Source organism: Carcharodon carcharias, chromosome 5 (genome assembly GCF_017639515.1).
Source record: "Carcharodon carcharias isolate sCarCar2 chromosome 5, sCarCar2.pri, whole genome shotgun sequence".
Taxonomy (NCBI): domain Eukaryota; kingdom Metazoa; phylum Chordata; class Chondrichthyes; order Lamniformes; family Lamnidae; genus Carcharodon; species Carcharodon carcharias.
In genome coordinates this window covers 65337033-65362610 of record NC_054471.1, presented here as the reverse complement: position 1 = coordinate 65362610, position 25578 = coordinate 65337033, and the positions used below count along the sequence as shown (strand labels likewise).

At 42.4% G+C, this 25578-nt stretch overlaps 1 protein-coding gene across 3 annotated transcripts in view; it reads right to left on the bottom strand.

Annotated features, from left to right (window-relative positions):
- smim8 (small integral membrane protein 8) overlaps positions 1-25330 on the bottom strand; it is a 31401-nt gene extending 6071 nt beyond the window's left edge. Inside the window, exons 1-4 of one of the 3 annotated variants that reach the window (XR_005943134.1) lie at positions 25215-25330; positions 22611-22771; positions 15254-15462; positions 14330-14554 (exon numbers count right to left, since the gene is read on the bottom strand). Coding sequence is in view for 1 of the 3 variants with exons in the window: in XM_041188776.1 (XP_041044710.1) it covers positions 15304-15462; positions 22611-22745 (294 nt within the window). In the remaining 2 variants the exon portion in view is untranslated. Of the gene's footprint in view, positions 1-14329; positions 15463-22610; positions 22772-25214 lie in introns of those variants that run through there. The other 2 variants (XR_005943135.1, XM_041188776.1) reach the window with 2 other exon arrangements.
- Positions 25331-25578: the final 248 nt, after the last annotated feature.

Sequence of the window (25578 nt, the reverse complement as noted above, 5' to 3'; positions counted from 1 at the left end):
CTCCTCTTTTTGAATAAAGGAGTTATGTTTGTTATTTTCCAATCTAATGGAACTTTCCCCGAATCTAGGGAATTTTGGAAAATTAAAACCAGTGTATCAACTATCTCACTAGCCACTCTTTACAAGATCTTAGGGTGAAGTGCATCTGAACCTGGGGATTTGTCAGCTTGCAGCCCCAACAATTTGCTCAATACCACTTCCCTGGAGATTGTAATTTTCTTGAGTTCCTCCCTCCCTTCTATTTCCTAATGTTACTTGTGTCCTCTATAGTGAAGATAGAAGCAAAATACCTGTTTAATTCATCCGCCATCTCTCTGCTTTCCATTATCAATTCCCCAGATGCACTCTCTATAGGATCAAAGCTCACTTTGTGAACTCTTTTCTTACTTAAATTTCTATAGAAACTTTTACTATCCACCTTTATGCTACTAGCTAGCTTTCTCTCATTCTCTAATTTTTCCCTCCTTTTTAATCTTTTAGTCATTCTTTGCTTTTCTTTATATTCTTTCCAATTTTCTGACCTGCAACCCATCTTTACATAATTATATGCTTTTTCTTTAAGTTTGATACTGTCTAACTTGCTTAGTTAACCACAGATGGTAAGCCCTCCCCATGGAATTTTTCTTTCTCATTGCAATGCATATATTATGTTTATTCTGAAATATCCTTTCAAATGTCTGCCACTAAACTTGTATTGACACATCCCTTAACCTTATTTGCCAGTTCATTTTAGCTAGCTCTGCTTTCATGCTCTTTTCATTGCCCTTACTTAAGTTTAAAATACTAGTCTTATGCGCATTAGTTTCTCCCTCAAAATGAATGCAAAATTCAATCATATTCTGATCGCTGCTACCTAGGTGTGCCTTCGTTAGAGGTTATCAATTAATCCTATCTCATTGTTCAATAGCAGGTCTAGTGTAGCCTGCTCTCTTGTTGGCTCCAGAATATGCTGTTCTAGGAAACTATACCGAAAACATTCTATGAAGACGTCATCAATGCTACCTTTGCCCATCTGATTTTTCCAGTCTATATGTAAATTAAAATCTCCCATGATTATTGCTGTACCTTTCTGGCAAGCTCCCATTATCTCTTCTTTTATACTCTGTCCTACTGTGTAGTTACAATTAGGCGGCCTGTATGCCACTCCCACAAATACCTTCTTGCCTTTAGCATTCCTCATCTCAACCCAAACCGCTTCTACATCCTTGTTTCCTGAACTTAGGTCATCCTTTTCTAATGTGCTAATACCATCATTAATTAACAGAGCCACCCCTCCACCTTTTCCTAACTCCCTGTCCTTCCTAAATGTCACATACCCTTCAATATTCAGGTCTCAATCAATGTCATCCTGTAGCCATGTCTCTGTAATGGCTATCAGATCGCATTTATTTATTTCTATTTGCACTATCAGTTCATCTGTTTTGTTTCAAATACTACATGCATTTAGATACAGAGCCTTTAGTTTTGTTCTTTTATTTTTTTGCAGCATCTAAACTTATCTGCTGATTTACTCTTAGATTTGTACTCTCTGTCCCTTCCTGTCACAGTCTGTTTATCATTTCCCATATTAATACTGGTTTCTACTCATTGGTTGACCACATCTTCCCAAATTTGATCCCTTGCCCCCACTATTCAGTTTAAAACCCTCTCTACTTCCCTAGTTAGGCAGCTCATGAGGACACCAGCCCCAGCAGGGTTTATGTAGACTGTCTCAACAGTACAGGTCCCACTTTTCCCTATACTGGTGCCAGTGCCCCACAAATCAGCACTCACTTCTCCCACTTTGAGCCACACATTCATTTCTATAAGCTTATCTTTCCTATGCCAATTTGCAGGTGGCTCAGGTAATAATTATTACGTTTGAGGTTCTGCTTCTTAACTTGGTTCTTAGCTTGTCATACTGAATATGCAGAGCCTCCTTTCTCATCCTGCCTTTGTAGTTGGTATTTACATGGACCATGACCACTGGATCCACCCCCATCACTGCAAGTTCCTCTTCAGCCCTGAGCAGATGTCCCGAACCTTGGCACCAGGCAGGTAACACAGCCATCTGGACTCTCGCTCTTTGCTACAGAGAAGTGTCAATACCCCTTACTACACTGTCCCCTACTACCACTATGTTCCTTTTTGCTCCCCCTACTTGGATGGCTTCATATACCACGGTGCCATGGTCAGTTTGCTCATTCACCCTGCAGCCCCCACTCTCATCCAAACTAGCTTAGAGAGCCTCAAACCTGTTGGGCACTTGCAGAGGCTCACACTCTGCACTCATGCCCTCTAGGTACACTTACCTGCCTCACAGTCACACCCTCCTGTCCCTGGCTCATGACCAAATCAGAAGACCCTATCCTAGGTGGTGTGACTACCTCCTGGTATAAAGCATGCAGCTAACTTTTCCCCTCCCTGATGTGTTGCAGAGTCTGCAGCTCAGCTTCCAGCTCAATGATTCTGAGCCGAAGTTCCTCAAGCCGCAATCACTTACTGCAGATGTGTTTGCCCTGGGTCACAATGTTATCCAGGAGCACCCACATGCTGCAGCCTTGACACATCACCTGTCCTGCCATCCTTAATGTGTTTTAAATAATTACTTAATTATATTAATCAGTTACTTATGTTGCATTCTTATATATTTTATTAACTTTATCACCAAATTATGTACTATTTTAAACCTTAGGGATAGAATAGAACTTACCCACTTACCAGATACTTACCAAACAGCTAGCTCCTTCCCCTGTAGTAGAGCAAGAACCAATTTCTATGAGGTGAGAAAGGTGGAAAGAAGAAACGAACAAGTCCTTCCCCTTCTTCACCAAATCCCCCTCTCACCAAACTCCAAATCTTCACTCAGTTAGTTGGCTGCACTTGGTTTGCCCATAAAGGCAACTGTTTGTGATACTTAATAAAAAAAACTTGAATTATACCAGAATTTATATTTTTATTTGCTCTTTTCAAAACACCTCTTTGTGATGGCACCATGGACAATGCCTGGTAGATCACACAAAATTGTACATCACAGACTGCTCTGATAAAAGGGTGATTCCCTTTTTAAATTTATATGCCACGTATGAATTTGAGAAAAGTATTATTGATGGGCCAAAAAATCAGTAGAATAAAATTCTGCAGAAGTTGTTCTAAGGCCATATGAAATCTACTGGTCAAGCACACATGGGCAATATGTTCAGTTTTAGTTATATCATCATAAAAAGGATGCACTTACAAAAGAAAGGAACAGAATAGGCCTATGTGATTTCTTCCAAGTGTAGGAAGGATGAACTCTGAGTAAAAATGAAAGACGTTGAAGATTTTTAAAAAGAATGCAGTTAAAGGAGGATGTTGACAAATCATGTGAAATATTAAATGGTGTAAAGTAAATCTAGATTGTTAAGTTTGTCAAGAAAGTGACACCATAAATGGAATTATTGATAAAGTTAGAACAGAAAGTTCCCTCCTTAACCTTCTCTGTTTTAATGAATGAAAACATAATTTTTCTGAGTCTTCAGAATGATGAATAAGACAATGATGCATGGCAAAGCATCTGAAAAATAACATAAATGTAAAATAAAACTGAGTAGTCATGTTAAGTTTTCAAATAAGTTTGTGAACTCCAACATGCCTGACAAATGATGAGAAAGATCGACCAAGCAAGATAACGTGAGCAAAAACATTATTTAAAATACATGCTATGGTGCAGGGGAGATGAGTTTTGGTGAGGTGAATGAACTTTTGTCAATTCTGATTATTTTTATGTTGCTAAAACACAATATAACTCTAACAAATTGCAGCAAAGTGTTATTGTCAATGCAGTCATCATTGCTCACTGGCACTGAACAATATTCAGTGTACAGCATAACTTATATTAAATAATTCTATTGTTTCCCTTCTAACCTCTCTGCAGCTATCTACCACTAGACATTGAAATCACTCACACTCATGGAATATATTTAGGATATTCCATAGTAATAATTAAAATGGAATGAATTCAGGTTTGACTTATGTGGAGAGAATTTGGCTGTGCCAAGTTTGAAGATTGTAATGACAATTAATGTTTACGGATAATAAAAGGACATAGTGTGAAAGTTGCTTCCTTTATTTGCTAGTTACTCTTAAGCTGATGTAGGAAGCCCAAGGTGTAGTAGCCTATATATATATAATATATATATATATATCAACAATAAAAATGACAATTTGGAATTGTATAGTTTAGGGGAGGCGATGGCGTAGTGGGATACTGGTCCAGTAAACCAGAAACACAGGGTAATACTCTGGGGACCTGGGTTTGACTCCCGTCATGCAGATGGTGGGATTTGAATTCAATAAAAATCTGGAATTAAAAGTCTAATGATGACCATGAAACCATTGTGGATTCTTGTAAAAACCCATCTGGTTCACTAACGTCCTTTAGGGAACGAAATCAGCTATCCTTACCTGGTCTGGCCTACATGTGACTCCAGACCCACAGCAATGTGGTTGATTTTTAAATGCCCTCTGAAAGCCACTGCCTAGCAAGCCACTCAGTTGTATCAAACTGCTACAAAGTCACAAAAAAGCAATGAAACCGACAGTCCACCTGGCATCGACCTAGGCACAGGAAACAACAACGGCAAACTCAGCCCTGTCGACCCTGCAAAGTGCTCCTTCCTAACATCTGGGGGCTAGTGACAAAATTAGGAGCACTGTCTCACAGACTAGTCAAGCAACAGTCTGACATAGTCATACTCACAGAATCATACCTCACAGATAATGTCCCAGACACCACCATCGCCATCCCTGGGTATGTCCTGTCCCACCAGCAGGACAGACACAGCAGAGGTGGCGGCACAGTGGTATACAGTTGGGAAGGAGTTGCCCTGGGAGATCTCAACATCAGCTCCGGACCCCATGAAGTTTAATGGCATCAGGTCAAACATGAGCAAGGAAGTCTCACCTGATGAATCAGTGTTCCTCTATGTTGAACATCAGTTGGAGGGAGCACTGAGGGTGACAGTGACTGCCCTTGACATCAAGGCAGCATTTGGCTCAGTGTGGCATCAAAGAGCCCCAGCAAAACTGGAGTCAATGGGAATCACGGGGAAAGCTCTCCACAGGTTGGAGTCATACCTAGCATAAAGGAAGATGGCTGTGGTTGTTGGAGGTCAGTCATCTCAGCTCCAAGACATCACTGCAGGTGTTCTTCAGGGTTGTGCCCTAGGCCCAACCATCTTCAGCTTCATCAATGACCTTCCTTCCATCATAAGGTCAGAAGTGGGGATGGTCACTGATGATTGCACAATGTTCAGCACCATTTGTGGCTTCTCATACTGAAGCAGTCCATGTCCAAAAGCAGTAAGGCCTGAACAATATCCAGACTTGGGCTGACTAGTGGCAAGTGATATTCACGCCACACAAGTGCCAGGCAATGACCATCTCCAACAATAGAGAATCTAACCATCTCCCCTTTTGACATTCAATGACATTGCCATCACTGAATCCCCCACTATCAACATTCTGGGGTTACCACTGACCAGTAACTGAACTGGGCTAGCCATATAAATCCTGGGACAAGTAACTCACTTCCTGATTCCCCAAAGCCTGTCCACCATCTACAAGGCACAAGTCAGGAGTCTGATGGAATACTCTCCACTTGCCTGGATGAGACCAGCTCCCACAACACTCACAAAGCTTGACACCATCCAGGACAAAACAGTCTGCTTGATTGGCACCACATCCACAAACATTCACTCCCTCTGCCACTGATGCACAATAGCAGCAGTGTGTACCATCTACAAGATGCACTGCAGGAATTCACCAAGGCTCCTTAGACAGGACCTTCCAAACCTACCATCTAGAAGGACAAGGGCAGCAGATGGGAATACTACCACCTGGAAGTTCCCCTCCAAGTCATTCACCATCCTGACTTGGAAATGTATCGCCGTTCACTGTCACTGGGTCAAAATCCTGATACTCCCTTCCTAAAAGCACTGAGGGTGTATCTACATCACATAGCCTGCAGCAGTTCAAGAAGGCAGCTCACCACCACTTTCTCAAGGGCAACTAGGGATGGGCAATAAAAACTGGACCAGCCAGCGAAGCCCACATCCCGTAAATGAATAAAACAAAACTTTAAGGCAAGAAATATTCCCTGGGTCTTCATAGATAGATGTAAAGAAATAGACATTGTGAAAGTTGGAGGAGGCAACCTAAAGCTTGATTGAAGAGGTGGATGTGGAGGAAGATTCTAAAGATGAAGAGGAAAGTGGATCGATAAAAAGGGAGTTCCATAGAGTAGGACTGAAGTGACTAGATGCTCCCCCGCATAAGCTAGAGCAAAGGGTGGTGGCGTTGGTTTAAAGTTCATTCAGGGAGTCCAAGTTGCTTTGGCAGCATGCACTTATACACGCATGTTGTAGTCTGGAGCTATGGATCATGATGGTAGAGGCTCCAACTTTCTTTCCACCTCATGGCTGACAGAAATCTATTCAACCTACTTGGCTGCATTATAGATGCACCTTCCTTGGTCCTCAAGTCCTAGGTTGGGACTCAAACCCAGCTCTTCAAGCTTAGAGGCAGGGATGCTACCCACTGCACCACAAGACTTCCTCAGAGCAAAGGGAGACAGATGCAATAAAAACCAGAGTCAGCGAGTTTTTGACAGATGATATAGAGCCGAAGGATATATGGTGTGACCAAATTATGTGCACATTTATAGACAGTACAAAGATTTTAAATGTGATGTGTTAGGGAATTAGGAATCAGGCCATCAAGATCTGATCTTCAAGTAAGTTAGGCTATATTGTTAAATGGAGAACTACCCGGAGTGGCACTTATCTGTCAATCACCTGAAAGCAGTTGGTTTATGTGATGTTAATGACTGTAGCAGGAAGTTAAACTAGCTAATGAATTATCAGATGGGCTATAAAAGAGACAGCCTTTTCAAATTGCATGATCAGTAAGGGGCAAATGAGGAGACAGATCACTATGCCAAAGTGAGATGGAGATTGAATGAGTTGCAAAATACAATCATGTGGAAATTCAGTGCATGGGATAAAGAGGTGTGGTTTACATAGGAATTATTCTAGGTTAATTAAGAGAAATTAAACTAAGTTAATTAAATATAAGTAACAATGACAGGTCAGATGTTATATTGCAGCTGTGGAATGTGGGAGCTTTTGGACACCATGGTGATCCATGACAAACACGTCCGCAGGAAGTGTAAGCAGCTTGAGGAATCCCAGATCAGGATTATTGATCTGGAAGCTGAACTGCAGACACTGCAACACAAGGGAGGGGGAGAAATACCTGGACACTTTGTTCCAGAAGATGGTCACACCTCTTTGAATAGGGTTGTCTCTTTTAGTCAGTGGTCAGAGACAGGAAGATGTGACTGCGAGTGAGGCAGGTAAAGGGACCGAGCAGACAGTCGTGGAGGAGCCTCAGGTTTTGGACTCTCGCTCTTTGCTTGAACACAGGAAATTAGGGATGCTGGCCCAGCCAGTGATACACACATGCCATGAATGAATTTTTTTTAAAATCACCTGAGTGCCAGCTAAAGATGATTTCTCTCACTGTTTACATTTACATTTGCTCATGTTTGGATAAGCATCGTGTCCAGGCAATACCATCATGCCACTGCCTATGGTGGCTTAGCGGTAATATTACTAGACTAGTAATCCAGAGATTGTAACTAAAACTGTGGGGACAAGGGTACAAATCCTACTACGGCAGCTGGTGGAATTTAATTCAATTAATAAAATCTGGAATTGATACTATCATTGATTGCTATAAAAAAAAACAGCAGCTTCACTTATGCCCTTTATGGAAGAAAATCTACTGTTCATACCTGATCTGGCTTATTGCCCTCTGAAATGGTTTAGTAAGGGCAACTAGGGACAGGCAACAAATGCTGGCCTTGCCAGTGATGTCCACATCCCATAAAAGTATAAAGAAAACCTAAGTTACAATGGTATGTATTGTTATATTTATTAAATTTAAGTGTATCATTATTATATAAATTGATTAGTACAAATGTGGAGTACAGCCATGACATTTAATAGCCCTATCAGTTACATATACTTTGCTTTCTCCCGTGACCATTTGACTGGCACGGTTTTACCGAATTAACTCTTCCGAGTCTGGGTGGAATTTGTCAACACGAAGTAAATTAAGTGAAGGAGCCTGTGAAGTGCCCAGTTTCTGATGGATGCAGGACTTTTCAAACAATGAATGGTGTTCACCCACTTTGAGAAAACAAGAAGGGGAATCTGTTCAGGCAACCTGCGTTTACCTTTCTAAGGAGCCAGCCCTGCGTGAGCTCCTATTGCACAGTCTCAAATCCCGGTAGCTTGTTCGGGATGCCGGGATTTGCGGGTCTGCATGGCGATCAAAGTGGTTATCGGGGTTTGGAAACCTTTCACTTGGAGGAGGCACTCGCCTGGAGCAGGGGGCGACACAGTGGATTGGTGAGGGGGGGGGGGGGGGGTGGGAGGGGTTGTTGGCAGGACATGAGGAAGCTCAGCTTTCAATTCTGCAACTCCACCCTTCGTCACTAACCTCAAATAACCAGTGTGGAAAACTGATGGATCCCCCACCGGCATTTAGACTCGAAACGTTTAGGGCTGATATATATATGACAGGCTCTCACCGAGAATACACTTGTGAGCGTCTTGTTGAATCAAAGCATGAGTTGGCTCCTTATACCAGGTGGGCAGTCCTGAGGTTCCTTCATCTGGTGTCACCAGCAGCGACTTTCTGGATTTGATATTGAAACACCAACTGTCCATCAGAACTCACATTAAAAACAATAAACAAATAAAGGGGGGGAACAATTAGCTTCCTTCCAATTAAACGCCTCTTGTCCAAATCTACAGATCGGGTACAGTGCAGGATGCAAATCAAAAGCTCATCTCATCTCGGTGTACTTTAATGTTAATGCACGGTGCATGTGAACAGCAGACATACAGCTGGGTCATTGTTACCAAGGAAACAGGTTCAAGTTAAAGTCCGGCAGCTGTCACAGTGACGCTGCTACCGTGAACTGGACAGTAACAAATGACAGCGGAGAGAGAGAGAGAGAGAGAGGGTGGGGTGAGAGAGAAGTAAGGGAGAGAGAGAGTGAGGAGCAGTGCTATAGAGAATGACATGGATTCGAGGAGGCAGAAAGGGGAGGAAGTGTGGAAATGAGATAGGAAAAGACTGAGAGGAGAGAGAGGGGACAGAAGGGAGGGAGGGAGGGAGGGAGGGAGGGGGAATAGGGAGAGAAAGAGGGCAGGGAAGGGGGAAAGATTGAGGGAGGGAGAGAAAGGGGGGAGGGGAGAGAAAGGGGGGAGGGGAGAGAAAGGGGGGAGGGGAGAGAAAGGGGGGAGGGGAGGGGAGGGAAGAAGCGACAGAGAGGGTGGGGAGAGAAAGAAAGGAGAGGGAGCAAGGGAGGGACTGAAATTGAGGGAGTGGGGGAGGAATGCTAACATAAGAAATAGGAGCAGAAGTAGACCAGAGGGCCTCTCAAGCCTGCTTCCCTATTTCATAAGATCATGGTTGAACTTCCATATCAACTGCACCTTCCGGCCCTATCCTCATTAACCCTTGATTCCCTTAGTGCTCAAAAATATTTCAGTCTCAGTCATGAATATACTCAGAGGCTGAGGATTCACACATCTCTGGAGAATAAAAGGTTCACAACCCTCTGAATGAACAAATTTCTCATCTCAGTCCTAAATGTCTGACTCTTTATCCTGAAACTATGCTGACTAGTTCTGAACTCTCCAAACATGGGAAACAATATCTCAGCACCCACGCCTAGGAGACTTTATACATTTCTGAGGTCACCTTTCATTCTTTTTGACTCGAGAGACTACAGGCCATTCACAAAATCTCTCCTCATTGGACAACCCTCCTTCTAGCCATCATCCTTCCTCTGTCTCCCCAATTCCATGTCATTCTCTTTTCTCTTTCTCAATCAATTTGTCCCTACCTTCTCACACCTCTTTTTCTGTGACTTTAAATTTGGACCTGTTTCCTCGGTAACCATGACCCGCCTGTATGGCATCTTGGGAATCAGTCCAGCAAACCTTTACTGCACCTTCCTCCATAGGTAAGGAGACCAAAAATGTACACAGGCCTCCATGTCTGGTCTCACCAAAGCCACATATAATTGCAGCAATCCTTCCTTGCTGTTGCATTCCCATCCCAATACAATAAAGGCTAACACACCATTTTCCAAATGATTGTAATAGCTGAATGTTAACTTTCTGTGATTCTTGTACAAGCATACCAGGCCCCTCCAAACGACATTTTCCAGTCTCTCATCATTTAAAGGATATTCTGCTTTAATTTTTTTCTCTACTTTGATGTAGATTGTAAATAGCTGGGACCCAAGCACTGATCCTTGCAGCAGCCCAAAGGTTATACTTTGCCTTCCTGAAAATGACCTGTTTATTCCTAAATTAAATTTTCTGTTAGGCTAAATATCAATCTATGTTAATACTGTATATTACCCCGAAGTTTTGAGCCATAGCTTTGTGTAATAACCTTGTGTGACACTTTATTGAAAGTCTGCACAAAATCCAAATAAAGTACATCCACTGGTTCCCTCTTATCTACCTGCTGGTTATGCTCTCAAAAAAATGCTCTTAGATTTGTCAAGGAGGATTTCACTTAAAAAAACTACAGTGACTCAGAAAGGACAGGAAGGGGGAGGGGGGGGGGGCACGGTGTTGCGAGAGAGAGAGATAGACAAAAGGAAGGGAGAGGAAAGAGCTGCAGTGATCATAGTCTGAGAGTTTTGGAAATTATCCAATGGTCTTATGTCAGGCCCATTGTTGCAGGTGACGTATTTTCCATTAAGTATCAGAATATCATTCTTTATAACAGAAAATGCTGGAAACACTCAGCTGGTTAAGAAGTGCCCGTGAAAGAAGAGAATTAATGAAATATCAGGTGTATTTTCTCCCCCTATGCATGTTTTCTGACTTGCTGAGCATTTCCAGCATTTTATTTCAGATTTTCAGCATCTGTTGTATTTTACATCTTCTCCATTCTTCATATGAAGGTAACTTATAAAAATGTTAACATTTTTACTCCCTCTAGTGGCCATTATGTGCAGAATGGCTTCACTTATCCGTTGAGTTTTTCCAGGTAATTCTGTTTTTGTTTTGGATTTCCAGCATCTGCAGTTTTTTGTTTTTATTTCTGTGTTTAATTGACTGCCACTCCTCTTCAAGAAATGCCTACCTTGAAGAAGTTCTGTTCCTCTCTGCGACAAGATTTCCGATCTCTCTTTTGCCTTGTTCACCCTCATTGCTTTCCATTTCTCTCCTGGTGTTTGCACATTCGTTTAGATATCACTGCCTTCCACACTTCTTTGTTCCATTGTCTGTGACATCTTTTGATTATCTGCTCCTATCACTGCTTGCTTGTCCCTACAACCACACCACCCCCACCCCACTTCTCTTTCCTCCCCCCCCCACCTTAAACCATCATATATTTCACCCCTCTTCTAACACTCAATCAGTTCTGTCGAAGGGTCATGAGGACTCGAAACGTCAACTCTTTTCTTCTCTGCCGATGCTGCCAGACCTGCTGAGTTTTTCCAGGTAATTCTGTTATTGTTTTGGATTTCCAGCATCCGCAGTTTTTTGTTTTTATATATATTTTTTTTTTCACTTATCTCCAAATGTTTTAAAATATTCAGGTTGAAGCTTCATACTGATACTGGTGTTTAAATTACATGCAGCTAAAAATACGTATGTTTTAGCTTAATGGGTAAAACCAGCAATGTTTGTGGTACTGAGTCAAAGAGACGAGAAAGACTCCAGATTGAAGGCCTGGATGGCATTAAGATCAGCCAAGATAATAGAGGGCCCCACTGAGAGGTGTGATGTCCCCAGTGTATTAGCATTATCTTTGGAGGTATCTATGTAAATCCAGTACTCTTGCCATCAAAGCCACCAAAACCCTCCTGTAGCAACTCTTCACTTACTGTCTCCTATCTAAAGTGTAAGCAGCAACACCGATAAACAAATTGTGCCAGCAGCTTACATACGTGCAAAGATATGAATTTGGAGCAGGAGTAGGCCACTCGGTCCCTTGAGCCTGCTTTGCCATGCAATAAGATCATGGCTGATCTGTATGTAACCTCAACCCCATATTCCTGCCTGCTCTCCATAACCTTTCACCCCTTTGTTAATCAAAAATCTACCTGCCTCTGCCTTAAAAATATTCAAAGACTCTGCTTCCATTGCCTTTTAAGAGTTCCAAAGACTCTCAAACCTCAAAGAAAAGAATTCTCATCTTTGTCTTAAATGAGTGACCTCTTATTTTTAAACAGTGACCCCTAGTTCTAGATTCTCCCACAAGAGGAAACATTCTCTCCACATTCACTCCATCAAGATTTCAATCAAATTGCTTCTTACGCTTCTAAACTTCAGTGGATACAAGCCTAAGCTTTCCTCGTAAGACAACCCACCCATTCCTGGTATTAGTCCGGTAAAACTTCTCTGAACTGCTTCAATGCATTTACATCTTTTCTTAAATGAGCCCAATACTATCACTTGGGTGTAAAGCCATTTGACCCAGGTGCAGGCAGGGTGATGTCTCAGCCCTTTTTGTCCTGTCAGGGAAGATCTCAGTCAGATTCCCAAACTTTATATTCACTACACAAAGTGCTTTTTCTCACTGTCACTGATTAATAACCGCAGTATTTTACAGAGTGATGTTGGTAGCAATCAGAAATGGCAACATTTTCTGAGCTATTTTCAGGGAAATTATGAACAATTTGTATTTATGTAGCATCTTAACATATCTTCAGGGCACCAAAGAAGCTTTACAACCAATACACGAATTTTGGAACGGAAGTTACCATTACAAAGGCAAATGTCATCAACAATTTGGGCATAGCAGTGTCTGACAAACAGCAAATTAATAATTGGATCATTTGTTTCTATAACACTCGTCAAAGGAGAAATTTTGGCCCGGGAATCAGGAAAACTCTCAAGTATTCTTCTAATAGGGCCATGGAATATTTTTAAATGGTTTGACATCTTTTACAAACAACAGCAACCCCAACAATACAGCATACCATCACTCCTGAAGTATCCGTCAGTCTAAATTGTTGGCGCAAACTAAAAGCTGACAAATCTCCTGGTCCTGATCGCCTCCACCCTGAGGTTTGAATAAGTGACTAAACAGATAGCGGGTGCAAAGGCTTTGATTTTCCAGAATTCCCTAGAGTTTAGAACAATCCCCATGGATTGGAAGGTAGTAAACTATTCGAGAAGGGAGGAAGAGAGGAAAGCAGGAACTATAGGTTAGTAATCATCAATAGTAAGCAAAATGGTGGAACCTATTATTAAGGATGTGGTAAAAGGGCACTTAGAAAATCATAATATGATTTGGTGAGTCAACACAGGTTTATGAAAGGGAAATTGTGTTTGACAAATCTGTTAAGAGCTTTTAGAGGATGTAATCAGTAACATGGATAAGGGGGATGCAGTGGACATAATATTATTTGAATTTTCAAAAGGCATTCGCAAAGGTGTCATGCAAGAGGCTATTACACAAAATTAAGACTCATGGGATTGTGGGATAATATATTAGGAAGGTTTGAGGATTGGTGAATGGTAGAAAATACAGTAGGAATGCACAGATCATTTTCAGGATGGCAGAGTATAATTAGTGGGGTCCTACAAGGATTAGTGCTTGGACCTCAGCTATTTACAATCTATATCAGTGATTTAGTGATGAGGAGGCTGAGTGTAATATATCCAAGATTGCTGATGATACAATGTTGAACTGGAATGTAAATATGATAAGGGTGCAAAAGGATATAGACAAGTTAAGAGAGTGGGCGAGAATGTGGCAGATGGAATACAGTGTGAAGAAGTGTGAAGTTATCCACTTTGGTAGGCAAATTAGAAAAGCAGAATATGTTTCAATGAAGACTGGGAAATGTTTGCATTCAGAGGGACCAGGGTGTCCTTTAGTCAGAGAAAGTAATTTGGCATTGGATGCCCTCAGTGAATAATCAATTGTTTTACTGTCACCTAATAAGAATTCTTCTGTGTCTTTCATTTTAAACCCTTCAGACCTGTTGACCACCATACTGAAATTCCCACTGGGCAAAGCCCTGTGCCAGGAGTGCAAATTTGTACAAACTGCCCGTATAATACATGGCATGAAAGAACAAACCTGTGAATTTGCGTCCTTTGGCCAGTCAGGTAGAAATCCAAGTCAGTAAGCACTGGATATTGTGCTCTTATATCCAGTATATCCTGCTTCATATTCACAATTTTACATAATTCTTTGGAACAGCACAGAAGCAATTTCAAGAAATCCAGAACTTTGAAAGAAACAACAATTGTGAAACAAAACAATTTTTATTTTACACTATCTTCAGCATAAACATCCCAAGGCAGGCAGCTTCAGTTAGTTCAGAACTTGACCACGTCTACCAAAGGGAGTCTAACTGAAATGTTAAATTATGTTTTCTCTCTTCAGATGCTGATGGGCCTGTTGTGTATTTTCAAAATTTTGTATTTATTTGCAGCAAGTGTGAATTTCTTGATTTGAATCTGACTATCTTTCTCTTTATTGTCATATTTGGCACGAGCATGGATTTAAGGAACAGAAGAAAAATATTAGTTTCATAGAAAATAAACAAGACAGAAGTCTCAGAAAAATAACGAATGGAAATTGGGATTAAAACTTTCATTACTACAGGATTACTGTTCAGGAGCAAGTCTTTACCAGTCTGTCACCTGCCTATTAGATGGAGCTTTTCATAATGGCAGGATTGAAATAGTCTGCTCAAATGCTAAAAGCACCACTCCCGTTTGATCAGTGTCACAGACTATAAAACAGTCATTGTTCCAGTGGGTAGCCTCTCTCATATCCAAACCTTCGCCATAAAATAATGGCACACTCTACTACTTTGATGACAGGGAAGAAGAATTCACACACTAGGTAGAAGATACATTGGGTAAGTGGTATCACATGCATGGAGCCGAGGAAGCTTACTAAATGCTAAGGTTCAAATGCTATTATTATATAATGTAGTAATTTGTACATGACCCCCTAGATGGTGCTATGGCTGAAGGTTGAATTCACTTTGCATTCCTTGGGAAGGAAAAATATTTATTTGGGAATCTAAATTAAGTACTCAGAGTTAACAATCAAGGTAAATTATACTCAACATGATAGGAATGTTGAGGTCTCTACCTTACTCCATACATTCTCAGCGGTGTTGTAACTACATAATATTAATAACAAAAATTGTTACAAATACTTCTCTAGTTTCTTGGTTGCAATATTGCTCATCTGGTTTCACTGGGTATTTCATTCCCACTTTGATGTTTTTCGTCTTGTGTATCTTGTTCCTTCACTATCGATTGCTTCATACAACTCTGCCTTGTTTTCTGCTGTGGCGTTCAAGTAAGCAATGTAACTCACACAGAGTGTTATGGTCAGCAGTCCAAAAGCCATCACAGGTTTATTCTGTTGCAGGAACACAAAGGCAAACATTAGATTTTACAAATAAATTTGAAATCCCTTGAAGAAACATTGCTATTTTGACAACTTTCCCTTATCTGAGCATTTTATAGAATGATTTGCAGAATGTGATGTCTCAAATTGTTTTCCATGGAAATAATTTATTTTTTTTAAAAAGACAAATTTTGTGCTCATAAAATAATAGGAAAATAGAACACTCCAGGACTAGATTTTCAGTTCATGGCAGGAAGCAGGAATCCAGATAGTTTCTGGGTCCTGAACCTACCCCCAGGGAGGAAACAGGCACCCTTTGGGATCTTCACAGAGAAGCCCCTTAACTGGCATGGAGACAAGTTCCCTGTCCAATTAAAGGCAGTTTGCAAGCTCTCAAAGCTGCAGGGCCCACATGAGGGAAGCGGCAGGCTGCAGTATAGGGCTAGTAACTGAGAGGGTGCTCCAAGATCTGCTTCTCATCAACTTCTTTCAACGCTCCAGGCCAACTTATATGCGAGATCCCAGTCAGCCTCCCTTAACCATGGGTAACAAGGCTCTTAATGAGCCTAATTTGCTGACTCCAAACCCACTTCCACAAAAATGCTGGCACTGGTATTTTTGGGTTCCATCTGCCTCCATTCCCAACCTCAGTGGGACCCCAAGATTCAGTCCGCAGTGTCAGAAGCGGCACAAGTTAGAAGGACCTCAAGTGAGGTCCTTCTGCTCTGTCCCAACAATGTCCCTCAATCCCAAATTTAGAAGACTAAAAATTGTCATTGACAAATAGAGTGGCTTTGTGCTGTGAAGCTGTAATCATCCAGAATCTCAGAAATTTAACGGCACAGGAGGCGCCCATTCGGCACATTGTGTCTGCACCAGCTCTCCAAATGAGCATCATGACCTAGTGCCATTGCCCTGCCTTTTCCCCATCCCCTGCACATTGTTTCTATTCAAATAATCATCTAATGCCCTCTTAAATGCCTCGATGAACTGCCTCCATCACACTTACAGGCAGTGCATTCCAAACCCTAAATAACTCGCTGTGTGAACAAGTTTTTCTCACGTCACATTTGCTTCTTTTACAAATCACTTTAAATCTGTACCCTCTCGTTCTTGGTGCTTTAACGAGTGGGAAAAGCTTCTCCCTATCTACTCTGTCCAGACCCCTCATGACTTTGAACAAAGCTTCTCCCTATCTACTCTGTCCAGACCCCTCATGATTTTGAACATCTCTAACAAATCTCCTCTTAGCCTTCTTCTCTCCAAGGAGAACAGTCCCAAACTCTCCAATCTATCTTCATAACTGAAGTTTCTCATCCCTGGAACCATACTTGCAAACCTCTTCTGCACTCTCTCCAATGTGTTCATATCCTTCCTATAGTGTGGCGCCCAAAACTGTACACAATACTCCAGCTGAGATCTTACGAGTGTTTTGTATATATTCAGCATAACCTCCCTGCTCTTGTACTCTATGCCTCTATTAATAAAGCCCAAGATTACTGTATGCTTTATGAACTGCTCTCTCCACCTGTCCTGCTACCTTCAATGATCTATGCACTATACACCCAGGTCTTTATGCTCCTGCAACCCCTTCAAAACTTCACCCTTTATTTTATATTGTCTATGTTCTTCCTACAAAAATGCCTCACCTCACACTTCTCCGCACTCAACTTCATCTGCCACCTCTCTGCCCACTCCACCAACTTGTCTATGTCCCTTTTGAAGTTCTACACTGTCCTCCTCGCAGTTTACAACATGCTCAAGTTTTGTATCATCTGCAAACTTTGAAACTGTCCCCTGCACATCAAGATCCAGATCATTAATATTTATAAGGAAAAGCAAGGGTCCCAATACCTACCCCTGGGAAACTCCACTACAACCCTTCCTCCAGCCTGAAAAATATCCATTGACCATTACTCTCTGCTTCCTATTTTTCAGCCTATTTCGTATCCATATTGCTACTGTCCCTTTTATTCCATGAGCAATAACTTTTCTCACAAGTCTATTATGCGGCACTGTATCAAATGCCTTTTCAAAATCCATGTACACCACATCAACAGCATTACTGACCCTTTCTGTTTCCTCTTCAAAAAACTCCAGCAAGTTAAACACGATTTCCCCTTTAGTAATCAATGCTGGCTCTTTCTTATCAACCCGTATTTTTCCATTTGGCTACTAATTCTATCCCGAATAATTGTTTCTAGAATCTTGCCCACCACTGAAGTTAAACTGACTGGTCGGTAATTGCTGGGCTTATCCTTATGACCTTCTTTGAACAATGGCATAATGTTTGCAATTCTCCAGTCCTCTGGGACCTCCCGAGTCTAGGGAAGACTGAAAAATTATGGCCCGTGCCCCTCCAATTTCTACTCTCATTTCCTTCAATATCCTTGGATTCATCTCCTCCAGTCCTGTCGTCGTCAACTTTAAGTACCGACAGTCTATTCAACGCTTCCTCCTTACCAATTTTGAACCCTTCTAGTGACAGTTTCCTCGTCTGTCACCATGGCCTGGGTAGCATCTACTTCCTTGGTAAGGACGGATGCAAAATATTCACTTAATACCTCAGCCATGACCCCTTCGTCAATGTGTAAATTCCCTTTTAGGTCTCTAAGCGGCCCTATTCCTCCTTTTATATTTACATGTTTATAGAAGACTTTATGCTGGCCGCAAGTCTTATCTCATAATCCCTTTTCGCTTCTCTAATAGGCTTTTTCACCTCCACTCTGAACCTTTTGCATTCCTCTTGGTTGTCAATTGTACTTTCTACCTGTCATAAGCACACTTTCTCTTCTTTATCTTAATTTCTATCTGCTTTTTCATGCAGGGAACTCTGGATTTGTTTGCCCTACCTTTCCCTTTCAATAGAATATATCTTGACTGTGTCCAGACCAATTCTTTTTTGAAGATAGCCCATTGTTCAGCTACAGATTTTCCCGTCAATCTTTAGTTCCAGTCTATCTGGCCCAGCTCCGTTCTTGCCCCATCAAAGTTGGCTCTCCTCCAGTTAATTCTTCTTACTCTGGATTGCCTATCAGCCTTTTCGATCATCATCCTAAAACGTACAATTTAATGATCACTGTCTCCTAAATGTTCCCCCACTTACACTTGATCTACTTGGCCCACGTCATTTCTAAGAAACAGGTCCAACAGTGTGTCCTTACTTCTTGGATTGGCCACAAACTGCTGTAGAAAATTTTCCTGAACATAATCTAGGAACTTTTGCCCCTCTCCGCCCTTTACACTACCACTGTCCCAGTATACAATCGGGTGATTAAAGTCCTCCATTATAACTACTCTATAATGCTTGCATCTCTCTGCAATTTCCCTGCAGATTTATTCTTCTACATTCTTCTCACTAGTTGGCGGCCTATATACGACACCGAGCAATATAATTTCACCCCTTTTGTTCCTTAGCTCTAGCCAAATTGATTCTGTCCTTGAAACTTCTGGGACATCCTCTTTCTCCAGCACTGCAATATTCCCCTTAACCAATATCGCCACCCCACCCTCCTTTCCTTCCTTTCGTGAACACTTTGTACCCGGGAATATTTAACACCCAGTTATTTTTTTTATTCATTCATAGGGTGTGGGCTTCGCTAGATGGGCCAGCATTTATTGCCCATCCCTAGTCGCCCTTGAGAAGGTGGTGGTCCATGTGGTGTAGTTACACGCACAGTACTTTTAGAAAGGGAGCTCCAGGATTTTGACCCAGCGATTGTGAAGGAACGGCGATATATTTCCAAGTCAGGATGGTGAGTAACTTGGAGGGGAACGTCCAGGTGGTGGTGTTCCCATCTATCTGCTCTTGTCCTTCTAGACGGTCGTGGGATTGGAAGGTGCTGTTGAAGGAGCCCTGGTGAATTCCTGCAGTGCATCTTGTAGATGGTACACACTGCTGTTACTGTGCATTAGTGGTGGAGGGAGTGAATGTTTGTGGATGTGGTGCCAATTAAGCGGGCTGCTCTGTCCTGGACGATGTCAAGCTTCTTGAGTGGTGTGGGAGCTGGACCCATTCTGGCAAGTGGGGAGTATTCCATCACACTCCCGACTTGTGCATTGCAGATGGTGGACAGGCTTTGGGGAGTCAGGAGATGAGTTACTCGTCGCAGGATTCCTAGCCTCTGACCTGCTCTTGTAGCCACAGTATTTATGTAGCTAGTCCAGTTCAGTTTCTGGTCAATGCTAAGCTCCAGGATGTCGATAGTTGGGGATTCAGTGATGGTAATGCCATTGAATGTCAAGGGGTGATGGTTGGATTCTCTCTTGTTGGAGGTGGTCATTGCTTGGTACTTGTGTGGTGCGAATGTTACTTGCCACTTGTCAGCCCAAGCCTGGATATTGTCCAGGTCTTGCTGCATTTGGACGTGAACTACTTCAGTATCTGAGGAGTCGTGAATGGTGCTGAACATTGTGCAATCATCAGCGAACATCCCCACTTCTGACCTTATGATGGAAGGAAGGTCATTGCTAAAGCAGCTGAGGATGAGCACACCACCTTGAGGAACTCCTGAAGTGATGTCCTGGAGCTGAGATAACTGACCTACAACAACCACAATCATCTTCCTTTGTGCTAGGTATCTCCAACCAGTGGAGAATTTTCCCCCTGATTCCCATTCACTCCAGTTTTGCTAGGGTTCCTTGATGCCACACTCTGTCAAATACTGCCCTGATGTCAAGGGCAGTCACTCTCACCTCAACTCTGGAGTTCAGCTCTTTTGTCCATGTTTGACCCAAGGCTGTAACGAGGTCAAGAGCTGAGTGGTCCTGGCGGAACCCAAACTGAGAGTCAGTGAGCATGTTATTGCTAAGCATGTCTCACTTGATAGCACTGTTGATGACCCCTTCCATTACTGATGATGGAGAGTAGAATGATGGGGCGGTAATTGGCCGGGTTGGATTTGTCCTGATTTTTGCGCACAGGGTATACCTGGGCAATTTTCCATACCGTGGGGTAGGTGCCAGTGTTGTAGCTGTACTGGAACAGCTTGACTAGGGGCGCAGCAAGTTCTGGAGCGCAAGTCTACAGTACTTTTGTCAGAGTATTGTCAGGGCCCATTGCCTTTGAAGTATGCAGTGCCTTCAGCCATTTCTTGATATTACGTGCAGTGAATCGAATTGGCTGACGACTGGCATCTGTGATGCTGGGGAATTCGGGAGGAGGCCGAGATGGATCATCCACTCGGCACTTCTGGCTGAAGATTGTAGCAAATGCTTCATCCTCATCTTTTGCTGTGCTGTTCTGAGCTCTTCCATCATTGAGGATGGGGATATTTTAGATCTGATCTGTTTGTTGTGGGATCATTTAGCCCTGTCTATCACTTGCTGCTTATGCTGTTTGGCACATAGTGTTATAGCTTCATCAAGTTGACACCTCATTTTTAGGTATGCCTGGTGCTGCTCTTGCCATGCCCTCCTGCACTCTTCATTGAACGAGGGTTGATCCCCTGGCTTGATGGTAATGGTAGAGTGGGAGATGCGCCAGGCCATGAGGTTACAGACTGTGTTTGACTACAATTCTGCTGCTGCTGATGGCACACAGCGTCTCATGGATGCCCAGTCTTGAGTTGGTAGATCTCTTCGAAATCTATTCCATTTAGCATGGTGGTAGTGCCTCACAACACAATGGAGGGTATCCTCAATGAGCAGGCGGAACTTTGTTTTCACAACGACTGTGCGGTGGTCACTCCTACCGATACTGTCATGGACAGATGCAACTGCGGCAGGCAAATTGGTGAGGATGTCAAGTATGTTTTTCCATCTTGTTGGTTCCCTCACCACCTGCTGTAGACCCAGTCTAGCAACTATGTCCTTTAGGACTCAGCCAGGTCAGTAGTGGTGCTACCGAGCCACTGTTGGTGATGGACATTGAAGCCCCCACCCAGAGTACATTCTGCACACGCCACCATCAGTGCTTCCTCCAAGTGGTGTTTAACATGGAGGAGCACTGATTCATCAGCTGAGGGAGGGCAGTACATGGTAATCAGCAGGAGGTTCCCTTGAGCATGTTTAACCTGATGCCACGAGACGTCAAGGGGTCCGGAGTCCATGTTGAGGACTCCCAGGGCAACTCCCTCCTGACTGTATACCACTGTGCCGCCACCTCTGCTGGGCCTGTTCTGCCGGTGGGACAGGACACACCCAGGGATGGTGCCGGTGGAGTCTGGGACATTATCTGTAAGGTATGATTCTATGAGGATGATTGTGTCAGGCTGTTGCTTGACTAGTCTGTGAGACAGCTCCCCCAATTTTGGCACTAGCCCTCAGTTGTTAGTCAGGAGGACATTGCAGGGTCGACAGGGCTGAGTTTGCCGTTGTTGTTTACAGTGCCTAGGTTGATGCCCGGTGGTCTGTCCACTTTCATTCTTTTTTTGTGACAGTAGCGGTTTGATACAACTGAGTGGCTTGCTAGGCCATTTCAGAGTCAACCACATTGCTGTGGTCTGGAGTCACATGTAGGCCAGACCAGGTAAGGACGACAGATTTCCTTCCCTGAAGGGCATGAGTGAACCAGATGGGTTTTTACAACAATCAACAACAGTTTCATGGTCATCATTCGATTTTAATTCCAGATTTTTATTAATTTCAAATTCCACCATCTACCGTGGCAGGATTCAAACCCGGGTACCCAGAGCATTGCCCTGGGTCTCTGGATTACTAGCCCTTCCTTGAGCCAGGTCTCTGCTTTCGCCACAGAATCACATTGGTTTGAAGTGGTTTAAATTTTGTCATACTCATTTCAAGCTATCTCTCACAACCAACACTGCGAGAAGGTTCATGCATCTCACTTGTTTAGATTGGAATCCAGGACATAGAAGTGAAATGGCAATGTATCAACCTGTTACACTCTTTCATTAAAGGTTGTATAAAGGCCTAACAACCTGCCAATACCATTCTGATTCGCCAACAGGAGATATATTTGTAATAGAGGATAATCGTGTTCACTGTCCATCAATGTTGAAGTGGTTGAATCTGGACAAAGTGCCACGTGTTGGATTAGGAAGAAGGTTGCAAATATAGAAGCCTCCACTTCAAACTCCCTTGAACCCACAATGCGTGAGTCGGGTGTTCCATTGCCTTTCCTTCTCAGTCATCCCTCCAGAATATCATAACTGCTTTTAAAAACAGCACTGTCCAAATTTAAGTGGCAATTCCCTTACAGGTTTAATGAAGAGCTCCGGGTTAACTGCTCGGAAAAGGCTGGTGGTTCGGATTCCTCTCAGTCCTGGACTTTTGTAAGCAGCACTCTTGGGAGGCTCTGTCTTTGCATCAGTCGGGTCGGGTGAAGATGACATAGCTGACAACTGTCCAACTTATGAACCTGCGCACAATATGATCAACACCATTTTAACAACAACTTATATAGCGCTTTTAACAAAATAAAACATCCCAAGGTGCTTCAGAGGAGAATTAAAAAAACAAAATATGACACTGAGCCACATAAAATCATAACAGATGACCAAAAGCTGGATCAAAGGGAAAAGTTTTAAGGAGTGTTTTAAAGGAGGAAAGAGAGGTAGAAAGGCATAGGGAGAGAATTCCAAAGCTTAGAGCCTAGGCAGCTGAAAGCACACCACCACCGATGGAGTGATTAATATCAGGGATATACAAAGGCCAGAATTAGAGGAGCACAGATATCTTAGAGGGTTATGGGGTCAGAGGAAGTTACCAGAGGTGGGGATCGGCAAGGTCAGGGTGCGAGTTGAAAACAAGGGTGAGAATTTTAAAATCAAAATGTTGTACAACTCCCAGCCAATGTAGGTCAGCGAGCACAGAGATGATAGAACAGGACTTGGTTGAATTAAGACACAGGCAGCAGAGTTTTGGGTGGCCTCAAGGTTACAAATGGTAGAATGTGGGAGGTCAACCAGGAACGTGTTGGGTTAGTTGAGTCTAGAGGTAATAAAAGCATGAATGAGGGTTTCACTGGCAGATAAACTGAGACCTGGGTAAAGTCAGGTGATGTCACGGAGGTGAAAAAAATGTGGTTTTAGTGATGATGCGAATATGAGATCAGAAGTTCATCTCGGAGTGAAATTTGACACCAAAGTTGCAAATAGACTGTTTAATTACAGACTGCTGCAGGAAGAGAGGTGAAATCAGTGGCTAGGGAAAAGAGTTTCAAGCAGGGACCGAAAATGATGGCTTCAGTCTTGCCAATAATTAAGTGGAGGAAATTTCAGCTCATCCAGCACTGGAGAAGCAGTCTGATAATTTAGTAATGGTGCAGAGTTGAGAGAGGTGGTGGTGAGATAGAGCTGAGTGTTGTCAGTATACATTAAAACTAACGCTGTGCCTTTGGATGATGTTGCTGAGGGGCATGTAGATGTAGAAATATGGGGACACCATAAGTAATTAATAGGGAGAATGTTTCTTAAAAAGTGACTGCTTTTGTGCTATTTTTTCCTTTATTGTACTTTTTTAAGATTGGAAAAATAGACTTACTCATTTTGCCCATATTGTGATTACAGAAAGACTATTGTATTTGATAGGGCAGTCAGTGACAACGGGTCATTAATTTAAAATTGTTACAGAGAACGAGAAGAGCATCTATCCTGTCAAGCCCCTTGAGAATGTTGTGTGTTTCAATTAGATGCTCGATCTTATTCTTTTAGACTTCAGGATATATAGGTCTAGTCTACTCCATCTCTTCCCGTAGGACAATCCTTTCATCCCCTGAATCAGTCCAGTGAATCTTGGTTGACTCCCTCTAATGCAAATATATGCTTCCTTAGGAAAGGAGATCAAAACTGTATACAACACTCCAGACATGGTCCTACCAAGGTCCTATATAATTGCAGTATGACTTCTTTACTCTTACACTCCAATCCCTTTGTAATTAATGCTTTTACCCTCTGTTTTCCTAGTTGATTGTGATAACTGCATGTTAATTTTCCGTGATTCATGTACAAGGACACCCAAGTTTCTCTGAATGCCAACATTTCCCAGCCCCTCACCATTTAAAAAATATTTGAATATTGCTGAAAACACACATGTTGTCAAAGCTTTTTGTCTTGCACTCATCAGGACAATTCGCAAGAATACCAAATGTAAAGGGAACAACAATTCACACTTCATGAGAAGAGAGTGCTGATTGGTTGGCAAGTGGACCCTGATTGGCAAATACCAAACAAATATAAAAAATATTTGTTTTTTCTGTTTAAGGGAAAGGCAAAGTGCACAGAATTAAAAGGGCAGAGAAAGAAGTAGTGTAGAGGAAAAAAGGCAAACAAGAGAAAAAAGCGTATGGAATGAGAGGAAAAAAGAAAAAGTAAAGAGAGTAGAAAAGCATCAGAGAAAAGAAAAATGATGGAGAATAATAGAAGTGCCAAGAGAAACTTAAGTGAAGGAAAAATTTAAAAAATTTATGGAGGAGGAGAGCAAAAAACAAGAGGGGCTTCATCAGCCCCTTTCCAGATGGAGGGAGGGAGGGTGATTACAGCATTTTGGAAAATGCTAACTGATGTGGCTGAAGCTGCCTAGCAGAAATCTTTCGCCAGTGATCCCACCACTGCCCAGCCCAGACATTCAAATAAAGGTCAAATCAATAACACACACAGAAATAGCTGGAGAAACACAGTCGTCAACATCTTGTGGAGCCAATGGCTGGATAACAGCCCTTCGAAAGTCATGTAGTTTGAAGAGACCGTATAAAAGTATTTTAAGTGCCTTTTTAAGATACATTTAAATAATGCATTTTCCTAAGGATTTCTTTGTGGCGCTGCAAGGTTTTTTTAAAAAAAAATCACAACCGAATAATTCACCTGTGTGTTTTCAGGATCAATGCTCCCTATAATGCTTGACCCCCGTTGCCGTGTTTACTCTGGCAATCAGCGACTCTCCAGAGCTTCCTTCCCAACAAGAAGCTCTAGAAAAATCAAGCTGAACCTTCACTCTGTAAATCCAGACATGGATCAGCGCCACCAGATGGCTGGCGGACAACACAACTCTTTTCACCACTCAAAATACAGTACGTCACTTCATCCTCAAGAGGACCTGCAACTTGAGGGAAATCTCTTCTCAGATGGCCCAGCCAGCTTGTTTTCACCGCACACTTTCTGGTGCTGAAAGAAAGATGATAAAAATCACATTAGTCAAACCTTTTAAACACTCTTATCACTGGAATAG